Below are 14,015 nucleotides of genomic sequence, written 5' to 3' on the forward strand. Positions count from 1 at the left end.
GTTTTCTATATATAGGTCTTTAGATTCTTTTTTTTTTTTTTTTTTTTTTTTTTTTTTTTTAATTTTTTTTTAATATAATTAGATTCTTTAGGTAGATATATTCCTAAGTATTTTATTCTTTCCGTTGCAATGGTGAATGGAATTGTTTCCTTAATTTCTCTTTCTGTTTTCTCATTATTAGTGTATAGGAATGCAAGGGATTTCTGTGTGTTGATTTTATATCCTGCAACTTTACTATAGTCATTGATTAGTTCTAGTAATTTTCTGGTGGAGTCTTTAGGGTTTTCTATGTAGAGGATCATGTCATCTGCAAACAGTGAGAGCTTTACTTCTTCTTTTCCAATTTGGATTCCTTTTATTTCTTTTTCTGTTCTGATTGCTGTGGCCAAAACTTCCAAAACTATGTTGAATAGTAATGGTGAAAGTGGGCACCCTTGTCTTGTTCCTGACTTTAGAGGAAATGCTTTCAATTTTTCACCATTGAGGATAATGTTTGCTGTGGGTTTGTCATATATAGCTTTGATTATGTTGAGGTATGTTCCTTCTATTCCTGCTTTCTGGAGAGTTTTGATCATAAATGGATGTTGAATTTTGTCAAAGGCTTTCTCTGCATCTATTGAGATTATCATATGGTTTTTATTTTTCAATTTGTTAATGTGGTGTATTACATTGATTGATTTGCGGATATTGAAGAATCCTTGCATCCCTGGGATAAAGCCCACTTGGTCATGGTGTATGATCTTTTTAATGTGTTGTTGGATTCTGATTGCTAGAATTTTGTTAAGGATTTTTGCATCTATGTTCATCAGTGATATTGGCCTGTAGTTTTCTTTTTTTGTGGGATCTTTGTCAGGTTTTGGTATTAGGGTGATGGTGGCCTCATAGAATGAGTTGGGAAGTTTACCATCCTCTGCAATTTTCTGGAAGAGTTTGAGCAGGATAGGTGTTAGCTCTTCTCTAAATTTTTGGTAGAATTCAGCTGTGAAGCCATCTGGACCTGGGCTTTTGCTTGCTGGAAGATTTTTTATTACAGTTTCAATTTCCGTGCTTGTGATGGGTCTGTTAAGATTTTCTATTTCTTCCTGATCGAGTTTTGGAAAGTTGTACTTTTCTAAGAATTTGTCCATTTCTTCCTCGTTGTCCATTTTATTGGCATATAATTGTTGATGGTAGTCTCTTATGATCCTTTGTATTTCTGTGTTGTCTGTTGTGATCTCTCCATTTTCATTTCTAATTTTATTGATTTGATTTTTCTCCCTTTGTTTCTTGATGAGTCTGGCTAATGGTTTGTCAATTTTATTTATCCTTTCAAAGAACCAGCTTTTGGTTTTGTTGATTTTTGCTATGGTCTCTTTTGTTTCTTTTGCATTTATTTCTGCTCTAGTTTTTAAGATTTCTTTCCTTCTACTAACCCTGGGGTTCTTCATTTCTTCCTTTTCTAGTTGCTTTAGGTGTAGAGTTAGGTTATTTATTTGACTTTTTTCTTGTTTCTTGAGGTGTGCCTGTATTGCTATGAACTTTCCCCTTAGGACTGCTTTTACCGTGTCCCACAGGTTTTGGGTTGTTGTGTTTTCATTTTCATTTGTTTCTATGCAAATTTTGATTTCTTTTTTGATTTCTTCTGTGATTTGTTGGTTATTCAGCAGCGTGTTGTTCAGCCTCCATATGTTGGATTTTTTAATAGTTTTTCTCCTGTAATTGAGATCTAATCTTACTGCATTGTGGTCAGAAAAGATGCTTGGAATGATTTCTATTTTTTCCTTCTATATCTTGACTCTCAGTCTGTCCATTTCAAATCTGCTACCATTCTATCCAGACTCCCTTTATCACCAACCTAGATATTTCCATGGGGCTATTACACAATTTCAGGAGGCACCATGCACATAATATTCTATTAATGTGCTCTTTGGATGGCATTCAGTATATAGCTAAGTATAACTCAATACAAGGGGTGTGTGTGTGTGTGTGTGTGTGTGTGTGTGTTGGGGTGGGGGTGCATGCCTACTAGAGCTATGCAACAGAGGTTTTGTCCTACTTCCGCTGCAAGGCCACAACCCATTCTCCATACTGAAGCCAGAGTAGTCTTTTCAAGTGCAAATCTGATTTGTCATCCCTCACCACTTCAATATGAAATGCACAAATGCTTTTCATTGTTTTAAAAATAAAACCAAAGTCCTTAATATGGCCTATAAGGTTTTATATGACCTGGTCCCAGGCCTGTCTTTTCAGGCTCTTCTCTATTACCCTCCCTGTAGCAATCTGTAGTCAGCCTCCTTTTTGTTTCCTAAATGTATTGTTTGCAGCCACACAGAGTCTCCACACTAGCTACTTCATCTGCACAGAATGTTTTCACATGACCCTGTTTCTCTTACTTAGCTCCCATACATTTTAGATCTATACTTAAGCATTAAGTCCTTCTCTTACCTCTAGGTCTAATTAAGAATCTAAGTAAGATTCCTTTGTCATGTGCTCTGTATCCTTCCTAAACTATAAATTCCACAGGGACAGAGGCTATGGCTGTTCTTAGTCATTTATATTCCCAGCATGAGGGTAACAATATAAGACTGTGCAGTGTGCATTGCACAGAAGGGCCACATCTAAGGGGCAACTTTTAAATATACAGTAATATATTTACTACAACAACTTTCTGATGACTGGTGGTGGAATTTCTTTTACTAACAAAATCAGTCTATTGTGACAGTTTTCTAAAAGCTGGAAATAGAGGTGTCTTGAGGTAAGGATGCCTTTTTATAATTTACTCATAAATACTGTGTGGACCAGCATCAACTTTGCCATTGTCTAGCACGATACCTAGCACATATGAGACAATCATTGGATATTTGTTCTAAAACAATGTCTGAGTGGTTCTTACAGAAAAAGTGAGTTGTCTGCTTGAACCTACAGAAGGAGTAAACAAATTGATATTAATTGATAAATGATAACAATACTTAAGACAAGGTGTTCTTACTTGACATATCTTTCTATGCATTTACTGAAAACTGAGGTACAGATAAAAATTCAGAAATTATTTTTATCTTGAAAGTCAATTACTTGGCTCCATTTTGACATTTTTAAATCCATTGTTGATGATGACAGTTTTTTCCAAATGATTATGTGAAGCAGAAAGAGAATGCAAAACATATATTTTAAAATAATAAAAGAGGTCAACAGTTTTCAGTCTGCTTCTAAAAATATTCAAAACATCTTTTTAAGATAGTTTATGAAATTGCTTTGGTAAAACTGTATTAGCATCATCCACCAAATCTTCAAGTCTAGATTAAGTCTACTTTCAGTTCAGTTCAGTTCAGTTCAGTCGCTCAGTCGTGTCCGACTCTTTGCAACCCCATGAATCGCAGCACGCCAGGCCTTCCTGTCCATCACCAACTCCCGGAGTTCACTCAGACTCATGTCCATCGAGTCAGTGATGCCATCCATCTAAAGTCTACTTTAGAGAATTATTATCAGAGATGAAGTAAAACTTTAAAGCATGATAGCAATATCACCATCTTTATCATAAATGTGCAATATACTTAATACAGGAACAATCTTCCAGCTGACAGTATGGAGAAATTGTTTCTGAACTATAATGTCAAGATTTCATATTTGAGTAATATATTTTTTATAATAAAGCCTCAATAGGAAAGGTTTAATAAAGCAGTGTTCTGATAGGATTGAGCTTCTAAAACATGTATTCCTATAGATTTAAAGAGATTAAATAAAAGTAAAAAAATAGCACCAGAAGCTAGGTCTTTTTTATTATCTTTGGTTTGTAAGATAAGCAGAAAGGAGAAGAATTTAAGACTTGGGAATATCTTGGCCAGTGTGACCTCCACCTGACTATTAATTCGGTCAGTACCCATAACATAAGAATTTAAGAATTCATCTTAAATTTGTCTATATTTCTTAAAAGCCAGAAAGTTTTCTACAGTTTCCAGTAAGAATTCTAGATATTAGAAGAAGGATATTTAGATATCACACCCTTTTTTATCCTTTATTTGTGCCATTACTATAAGAGAAATTGAAGGTACACATGTATTATTTTCTTTTTAGTTATCCCCACTAGATTGAGTTTTGTGAAGACATCCATAAAAATAAATAAAATATATAGAAATGAAAAGCCTTGAGTAATATAATTTTATATTCTCTTACAGAACAATTAAATACTAAAAATTAGAGTTGTTAGTTGTAAGTCTGGCTTTTGCACTGATTTATTCATCTAGCATTTACTGAGAATTTGCTATATTTTAGCCATTGAAGCAAGTATTAGGTGTTCAATGAATATGTTTTCTTCCCTGCTCCAAGGGTATTATTTTAGTGAAGGAGACAGATATATAAACAAATACAAGACATTTAGAGCTGCTGGGAGAGGTCCACAGAAAGAGGTGGGTTTGTGTGAATTTCTGAAGGATATGGAAGATTTCATTGTTTTTGTCTTCCATGCAGAGGCATACTTTATCTGTAAGCACATGGTTTTGAAAGACCAAGTGTCTTATCTAGGGTGTCTGATGGTGGGAATATAGGTGTAGAATACAAAGATACCTGAGACTCTGACTGAAAGAATGAGAGGTTAGAGCCACATTAGGACTCTTTGCGACCCTATGGACTATAGCCTGCCAGGCTACTCTGTCCAAGGAATTCTCCAGGCAATACTGGATTGGGTTGCCATGCCCTCCTCCATGGGATCTTCCCCACCCAGAGATCAAACCCACGTCTCTTCTGTCTCCTGCAATAGCAGGTGGGTTCTTTACCACTAGTGCCACCTGGGAAGCCCATGCAGATATCAGAGTCACCCCTAAATATAAAAATATGGTAACATTCATTTTCATATAGCCCAGGGATCAAATGGGCAGGGAAAATCTGGGTCAATTTGTGGTGCAGAGACTTAAACACTCTCAACGCCTTCTTTGACGTTGTATCTTCTTTGACATTGTATCCTCCCACTGTAACCCCCTCAGCCTTTCTTCCTTAGTCCAGGGCCCTCATTTGGTTCCCTGTAATCAGGGTATATCCTCGCCATCCTCTCTCCTGTGAGGCAACCTAGCCAATACCCAAAATCTTTAGGGCCTACATTGTTCACCAGCTAGCCTGAGAAATAGAACTGCCCTAATGAATATAACGACAAAATACTTACTCATCTTCTAAGAAGAATTTCATGCCAATTATTAGTAAACTTACAGCAAGTGGAAAATCAAATTAATCAAGTACCAGGTCCAATGCTGCTATTATAAACTTCATCTTGTAAAATCAGATTATAAAAACAGACTATACCTTTAAAATTAGATTTTTTTTCTTATTGGCTCTTTCTTAATGTTATTTAATAGCTATAATTAGAATATAATTTGTCTTACTTTTTATTTACATTTTATTTTACTTCAGAGTCTGAATCTACATGGAAACAGCTTGAGTAAATTGAGAGATCTCTCCAAGTTAACAGGACTTCGAAAACTTAATATCAGCTTTAATGAATTTACTTGTTTAGATGATGTATACCACCTGGTAAGAACTTTTTTGCAATTATATAAGTAAAATAAAATTATTAATTTAATGGATAAATTATTTTTGTAATAATGACCTCATCTATACCATATTAAAGATATATAGCCCAAATCAGGAACAAAGCATACATAAAACTACAGTATGTTACTTTGTCTAAAATATGTCTTAGATTTAGATTCTGTTTACAAACCACATATAAACCTGTGATCATATCTGAGTTCTAGCTACTTGAAAATAAATGTAAAACTACTCCAGACTTGTTTTTAAAATGTCATTTATAAACTGTCATTTCCAATTTCTTCTGCTATTTTTTCTCAGTCTTTTTTTCCTCCTTCTTGTGAGTCCTTATTTCTTCTTTACTTTTTGGTTTACCACTTCACAGCTAATGTTGTCAGTTCTTCCCATCTGTTCATTATCCTTATGGTTATTTCTCTTTCTCTCTGTCTTGTCCTTTCTACCCAAACTTCAAATACATAGATCTTGTTTGACTTGTGTTTCCCTTCTTATAAATCAAAGGACAAATATAGTAATACACATGTACACATAGGTATGGATCTTATCTGGATTTTTTTCCCTGTTATATGTCATATAACAATAATTACATCGGAGAAGGCAATGGCACCCCACCCCAGTACTCTTGCCTGGAAAATCCCATGGAAAGAGGAGCCTGGTGGGCTGCAGTCCATGGGGACGCTAGGAGTCAGACACAACTGAGCAATTTCACTTTCACTTTTCACTTTCATGCATTGGAGAAGGAAATGGCAACCCACTCCAGTATTCTTGCCTGGAGAATCCCAGGGACGGGGGAGCATGGTGGGCTGCCGTCTATGGGGTCGCACAGAGTCAGACATGACTGAAGCGACTTAGCAGCAGCAGCAGCAGCAACAATAATTACATATGGGTTCCAGAACTGCAATCCAGCATCTTTGTTTCCATAGGTCTCAGGTCATCAACATACCTTTTCAGAATATATCCAATGAGATATATTCAAAATACATCTCAGCTCTTGCCCATTTTCTACCTCCTCGTAACCATTTCAAGGCTCTTGCACCATTACTTCTCCCACTATGGTGAGAGTTTGCTACTTTGTTTATTGGCCTTCAGTCAGTTCAGTTCAGTCGCTCAGTGGTGTCCTACTCTCTGTGACCCCATGAATTGCAGCATGCCAGGCCTCCCTGTCCATCACCAACTCCCGGAGTTCACTCAAACTCACGACCATCAAGTTGGTGATGCCATCCAGCCATCTCATCCTCTGTCATCCCCTTCTCCTCCTGTCTCCAATCCCTCCCAGCATCAGAGTCTTTTCCAATGAGTCAACTCTTCGCATGAGGTGGCCAAAGTATTGGAGTTTCAGCTTTAGCATCATTCCTTCCAAAGAAATCCCAGGGCTGATCTCCTTCAGAATGGACTGGTTGGATCTCCTTGCAGTCCAAGGGACTCTCAAGAGTCATCTCCAGCACCACAGTTCAAAAGCATCAATTCTTCGGCGCTCAGCTTTCCTCACCATCCAACTCTCACATCCATACATGACCACTGGAAAAACCATAGCCTTGACTAGACAGACCTTTGTTGGCAAAGTAATGTCTCTGCTTTTGAATATGCTATCTAGGTTGGTCATAACTTTCCTTCCAAGGAGTAAGCGTTTTTTAATTTCATGGCTACAATCACCATCTGCAGTGATTTTGGAGCCCAAAAAATAAAGTCTGACACTGTTTCCACTGTTTCCCTATCTATTTCCCATGAAGTGATGGGACCAGATGCCATGATCTTAGTTTTCTGAATGTTGAGTTTTAAGCCAACTTTTTCACTCTCCACTTTCACTTTCATCAAGAGGCTTTTTAGTTCCTCTTCACTTTCTGCCATAAGGGTGGTGTCATCTGCATATCTGAGGTTAGATTTTAGTATTTAAACTCCCTTCCTTTTTTCTTTTAGCAAACCAGAGTCTTTTTTATTAAATTGGGATAACATTGGTTTATGACACTATATAAGTTTCATGTGTACAATATTATTATATTTCAACTTCTGTATACACCACCAAAAGTTTAGTTTCTATCCATCACCAAGCAGTTGACCACCTTTACCCATTTTGCCCTCCCTCCACCCTACTTCCCCACTGGTAATCACTACTCTGTTCCTTTTATCTATGTGTTTATCTTTATTTGGTTTGGTTTATTCCTTTATTTGGGTTTTTAATTCCACATGTGTGATATAATGCAGTATTTGTCTTTCTCTGACTTATTTCTCTTAGCATAATACCCTCCATCCATGTTGTTGCAAATGGCAAGATTTCATCTTTTTTATGTCTCAGTAGTATTTCATAGTATATATATACCACATCTCCTTTATACATTCATCCATCGATGGGCACTTAGGTTGCTTCTGTATATTGGCAATTGTAAATTCAGCTATGAACTCAGGGGTACAATATTTTGAATTTATGTTTTTATGCTCTTTGGATAAATACGCAGAAGTTGAATAGCTGGATCAGATGGTGGTTCTATTCTTAATATAAAATAGATCTCTCCATACTGTTTTCCATACTGTAAATTGGCTGCACCAATTTACATTCCCACAAACAGTGCATGAGGGTTCACTTTTCTCTACATCCTCTCTTGTTATTTCTTGCCTTTTTGATAACAAATCATTGTGGTTTTGATTTGCATTTCCCTAATAATTAGTGATGAACATCTTTTCATGTACCTGTTGTCCATCTGAAAATAACTTTGGAAAAATGACCATTTAGCTCCTCTGCCTATTTTTTAAATTGGGTTTTTTGGTTTTTTGTTGTTGAGTTTTATGAGTTTTTAATATATATTTTATATCAGCCCCTTATCAGATACATGATTTGCAAATATCTTCTCCAGCTTGGTATGTTGTCTTTTCATTTTGCTGATGGTTTCCTTTGCCATGTGCAGAGCTTTTTAGTTTGGTGTAGTCCCATTTCTTTATTTTTGCTTTTGTCCACATTGCTTGAGGAGTCATATCTAGAAACACATTGCTAAGACTCATGTCAAAAAGCATACTGCCTTTATTTCTTCTAGGAATTTTAATGATATTAGGAAACTGGATAGGCACATGTAAGGCCAAAGTCCTTTTTAACAAAATTCCCTGTAGGGTCTGGTATGCAACTGAGAAAAGAAGATAGTTTAATAGAGGTCCCAGGACTATATATTAATTGGTGGCATTTTTTGTTTAATTTTTTCCTAATGATTTTCTAGTAGTTCCAAAGGTTGTAACAAGCACTGTAATTTTGCTGAGGCACAAATATAAAGAGTAAACTCTTAAGTTACACAGAATGAGTGAGTTTAGCCAGCTGCCCAGTGTGTATTTTGCAGTGTGGTTATGTTGTTCTTTTCATCACCACAGCCACACAGCCTACTTATTGAATAACTATTACCATGGTCATTTTACAGGTAAGGGAACTGGACAGATTTTATGCCCAAGTGTTATTTTTTAATTTTAGAACTAGGTATAGACTCCTCAAACATCAAGAATCTGATATATAAATAAGTCTTTAAAAATGACTATAAGGATCTTCAGGTGTTCAAAGAGAGGAGACACTGTATATGTAGAATAAAACACAGATTCTGAAAACCACATACTACAAATATATGGTTTAATAAATTTTTATGAGGTGAACATGCTTGTAAGTATCGTCCAGGTCAAGAAATAAAACTCAGCCACCCAGAGCATAAATCCTTATATATGCCCCATTCCTTCAAGAAATCATTATCCTAACTTCTATAGTTATCCTCTCCCTGCTGTTTTCCCCCCATAGTTCCAACACCCAAATGTGCATCCCTAGCACAGCAGTTTGGTTTCCCCCATTTTTAGAATGTACTGTACTTTTTAAGTTTCTTGTAAGTTTCCCTTCTATTCTCTTTCACTCCCCACTGTTTATTTGTTGGAGAAGGAAATGGCAACCTGTTCCAGTTTTCTTGCCTGGAAAATCCCATAATCAGAGGAGTCTAGTGGGCTGCAGTTCTTGAAGTTGCAGCGTCGTAAAACAGTTGTAGAAAAACTTGCACCTTCCAACCCAAAGAATTTCCCACAGTCTACTGCTGCTGCTGCTAAGTCACTTCAGTTGTGTCTGACTCTGTGCGACCCCATGGACTGCAGCACACCAGGCTCCTCTGTCCATGGGATTTTCCAGGCAAGAGTACTGGAGTGGGGTGCCATCACCTTCTCTGTCCCAGTCTAGACCCTGCCAATATATTACTTATGATACAACCCTACATGCCCTCTACCCACCAGTTTTTTTTTCCAAATTGGCAGCTGGATCCAGAGATTGGATCAGATTCAGATTCCATTCCTCTGGCAAGACTGTAAGAGACACATAATGTCTAGTCGTCACTTTTCTGATTCAAGGAGCCTATATCCATTGTTGTTAGTTGCTCAGTCATGTTTGACTCTTTGCCAGCCCATGGGCTACAGCACTCCATGCTTCCCTGTCCTTCACCATTTCCCAGAGCTTGCTCAAACTCAACTCCATTGAGTCAGTGATGCCATCCAACCATCTCGTCCTCCATTGTCCCCTTATCCTCCTGCCTTCATTCTTTCCCAGAATCAGTCTCTTCCAATGAGTCAGCTCTTCCCATCAAGTGGCCAAAGTATTAGAGCTTCAGCTTCAGCATCAGTCCTTCCAATGAATATTCAGGGTTGATTTCCTTTGTTCTCCTTGCAGTCCAAGGGACTCTCAAAACACCACAGTTCAAAAACATCAATTCTTCAGCACTCAGCCTTCTTTATGGTCCAGCTCTTACATCTGCACAATGAGACTACTGGAAAAACCATAGCTTTGACTGGACGGACCTTTGTCGACAGAGTAATGTCTCTGCTTTTTAATGCACTGTCTGGGCATAGCTTTTCTTCCAAGGAACAAGTGTCTTTTAAGTTCATGGCTGCAGTCATCATCTGCAGTGATTTTAGAGCCCAAGAAATAAAGTCTTTTACTGTTTCCCTTGTTTCCCCATCTATATGCCATGGACTGGATGCCATGATTAGTTTTTTGAATGTTGAGTTTTAAGCCAGTTTTTCACATTTCTCTTTCACCTTCATCAAGAAGCTCTTTAGTTCCTCCTTGCTTTCTGCCATAAGGTTGGTGTCATCTACATATCTGAGGTTATTGATATTTCTCCTGGCAATCTTGATTCCAGCTTGTGATTCATCCAGCCCAGCATTAAATATTCATTAATTCATTGAAAATTATGAAATAGCAATATTCTTATTCTCATTTCTTTTTCATTTATTAATTGGAATATTTTACATAGAGACATTTCCCCTTATCTATTATTTGGATACCTAGTAGAACCATTCATATAGAAAATGCAGAAAAGATATTTGATTATTTGCCTTTATTTACCAACTTTGAAGATAATGAATTAGTTCCTTATAATTTCCCAAAGATGAGCAATTCTTTTTCTGTTTTAATGTCATTAGGAATGCAGGGACTTAAACATATTTGATGATACTCAATTTATTGCAATTATTATCATGACAAAGCTCAGATTTTCTCATACTTAGCCAGTGGAAGCATCATAAAGTTATATCCTTTAGCCATGACTCTAGTAGTCTGTGATAGCTTCTTTGCCACCTAGGATGAATGATTTTCCATACACATTTTGTGTGTTTTTCTACTGCACACATGGAGTCAACTATTTCTTCAAGAACCCCTGGTTTCTTTTAGAGAAGTGGTATTTCAGGACCACAACCTGGGTTAGTCACTGTTTATAAGTCTTTCCATTGGACAGGACTTGTTGTGAGGCAGGTGTGTGTGGGAGGGGGGCTGGTATATGTGCATATGTGTAACTAAAACTAACCTTATGAATTTATATTGATATTTCCAATTCAAGACTGGAATTCATCTACCTCAACCTTTTCTCTGTTGTTGTTTTGTTCAGTTGCTAAGTCGGGTTGGACTCTTTGCAACCCCATGAACTGCAGGACACCAGGCTTCCCTATCCTTCACTATCTCCCAGAGTTTGCTAAAACTCATGTCTATTGAGTTGGTGATGCCATCCAATCATCTTATCCTCTGTCATCCCCTTTTCCTCCTGCCCTAAATCTTTCCCAGCATCAGGATCTTTTCCAAAGAGTTGGATCTTCCCATCAGGTGGCCAGAGTATTGGAGCTTCAGCTTCAGCATCAGTCCTTCCAATGAATATTCAGGGTTGATTTCCTTTAGGATTGACTGGTTTGATCTCCTTTCTGTCCAGAGACTCTCAAGAGTCTTCTCCAGCACCACAGTTTGAAAGCATCAGTTCTCTGATGCTCAGCCTTCTTTATGGTCCAACTCTCACATCCATTACATGACTACTGGAAAAACCACAGCTTTGACTATATGGACCTTTGTCAGCAAAGTGATGTTTCTGCTTTTTAATATGGTGTCTAAATTTTTCATAGCTTCTCTTCCAAGTAGCAAGTGTCATTTAATTTCTGACTGCAGTCACTGTCCACAGTGATTTTGGAGCCCAAGAAAATATAATCTGCCACTGTTTCCATTTTTTGGAAACATTTGCCAAACATTTTTTGCCATTTTTTCCCCATCTACTTGCCATGAAGTGATGGGACTGGATGCCATGATGTTATTTTTTGGGGATATTGAGTTTTCTCTGTTACATATATCTATATCTTTTTTTCAAACAACAATAATCCTGATTTTCAAGGTTACAAGGTGATAGGATATTTAATAATCATTTATTTGTTTTATCCCATTATACACACAACAGTCTTGGAATGATAGAGCTAATACCCTCATCAGCATGTTACTATAACTATTTTTTTTTTAATTTTGTGTGTGCTCTTTCCAGTCTTCCCTATTTTAAAAAAGTTAAAATTATCATACTATATCTGCTTTGAGCATGTAGCCCTTATACTCTGTACACTCTACTTTTTAGTTCATTGGTAATTGTATATTTAATTCTCATCACCAGTCCTTAGATTGGTATCAAATATCTTAATTGTCAGAAAAATATTCTATTATAGATTCCTCAGGAAAGGCTTTTGGAACAATATCCCTTAAGTTACTACATATTGATAATAGTTTATCTATGTCCTTTATACCCGAAAGGCAGTTTTGTTAGGTATAAAATCCTTGGCTCACAATTTTGTTTCTTGGGCATCTTAAGTGTTATTTAATTTTCTTGTGGCATAAAGTGTTGCTGTAAAAAAGTCTGATGAGAATGTATAATGTTTTCTCTTACAAGTCACAGGCTTTTTTCTTCTAGATGTCCAAAGGAAGTTTTTTTGTTTTCATTAAAGTCTAGTAATTTTATTATAAGAATATGTCTTGGCATTGGTTGTTCTGGGTCAAGATTTCAGATTCACAGTATGCTCTTCCAAAATAAATATTAAAATCATTTTTTTTAACTGAAAGTTTTTAGCAATTTTTGTTTCCTTGCTTTGGTTTTCTTCTTTAGGAACTCACATTATCCATATGTTGAATCTTTTCTTCACTATTTGTCACTTTCTCTTGAGTCCTTTTTATATCTCCATTTAGATTTTTTAATTGATTTGATTTTTTAAAATTTCCGTCTTTTTCACTTTCTGTTTCTCTTAAGGTGTTGTCTGTTGTTTACTTCTTTTGTCTTTGACTAGTTTAGTGTTCACTTCTAAAATGATTTTATTATTTTATTTTAGATTCTCTTCTGGGTTCTTTCACTTCACTTCTGAGTTTTTCTAATCCAGATTTCTATTGTTATTTTGTATCTTGTATCATTCTTAACATCTTTTTGCTTGTTTTGAAATAATAGGTTTATGGTTATGATCTGTTTCTTGGCAATGTCTTTCTGATATACTTTTATTGCTCACAGCAATATTTCTGTCTGTCTTTCATGCGTGCATAGTTTGTTTAGTTTTGTCTGGGATTTTACCTCAATACTTTTCTGTTGCTCATTTTTCAGTGAAATTCTTCTTAACTTTTAAAATGAAAGTGGGTGTTGGGGAAGCTTTTGTAATTTCACAGATCTCCCTCTTCTGCTGTTTATATGTACTGTTAACAGTTGTAGCACTTATTTTCTGAGATTTCCTGATTCTATTTCCTTCTTCCACTTCAGTCTGAACTTTCTCTTTTATTTGCCTCCTTTGTCCTTATCCTGTTTAATTTTGACTTAGCCCAGCAGTTTCTTCTCCAAGAAGGATTCAGTTCTCACCAGAGCCTGGTAGGGTAGTTTGAAAATTCATAGGTGCTAGACTGGTCCAGCCCCTTCAGACCTTTTTACTGTGGATCTCATGCACTCATCTGGTATCAGAGAAGGCAAAACTCCCACTTTCAGCTGCACTCAGTGTGTCTTCAGATATTCCACTGAATATTGGTTGGCTATTTGGGGGCTCTCTTATGCTCAGGCCTGTCAGATGATGCCCTGATGCTTCCTTCTTCCTCTCACATCGACATGGACACCATGTAGTCTTGTGGTTATTGGTGGTTTATCCCCACCAACTTCTTTTGGGACTTATGGGGCTACCTTGTTATGTAGCTTTATTATAAATGTTGTCCATGAAATTTTGGTCTTATTTTTACT

The 14,015-nt window shown here is 36.6% G+C and overlaps 1 protein-coding gene across 1 annotated transcript in view; it reads left to right on the forward strand.

Annotated features, from left to right (window-relative positions):
* Positions 1–14,015, forward strand: part of LRRC9 (leucine rich repeat containing 9) — a 123,089-nt gene that overhangs the window by 56,883 nt on the left and 52,191 nt on the right. The window contains exon 17 of the mRNA XM_055538237.1: positions 5,377–5,496. Coding sequence (XP_055394212.1) covers positions 5,377–5,496 — 120 coding nt within the window. The remainder of the gene's footprint in view (positions 1–5,376; positions 5,497–14,015) is intronic.

This window comes from Bubalus kerabau, chromosome 10, assembly GCF_029407905.1.
Source record: "Bubalus kerabau isolate K-KA32 ecotype Philippines breed swamp buffalo chromosome 10, PCC_UOA_SB_1v2, whole genome shotgun sequence".
In the NCBI taxonomy this organism is placed as follows: Eukaryota; Metazoa; Chordata; class Mammalia; order Artiodactyla; family Bovidae; genus Bubalus; species Bubalus kerabau.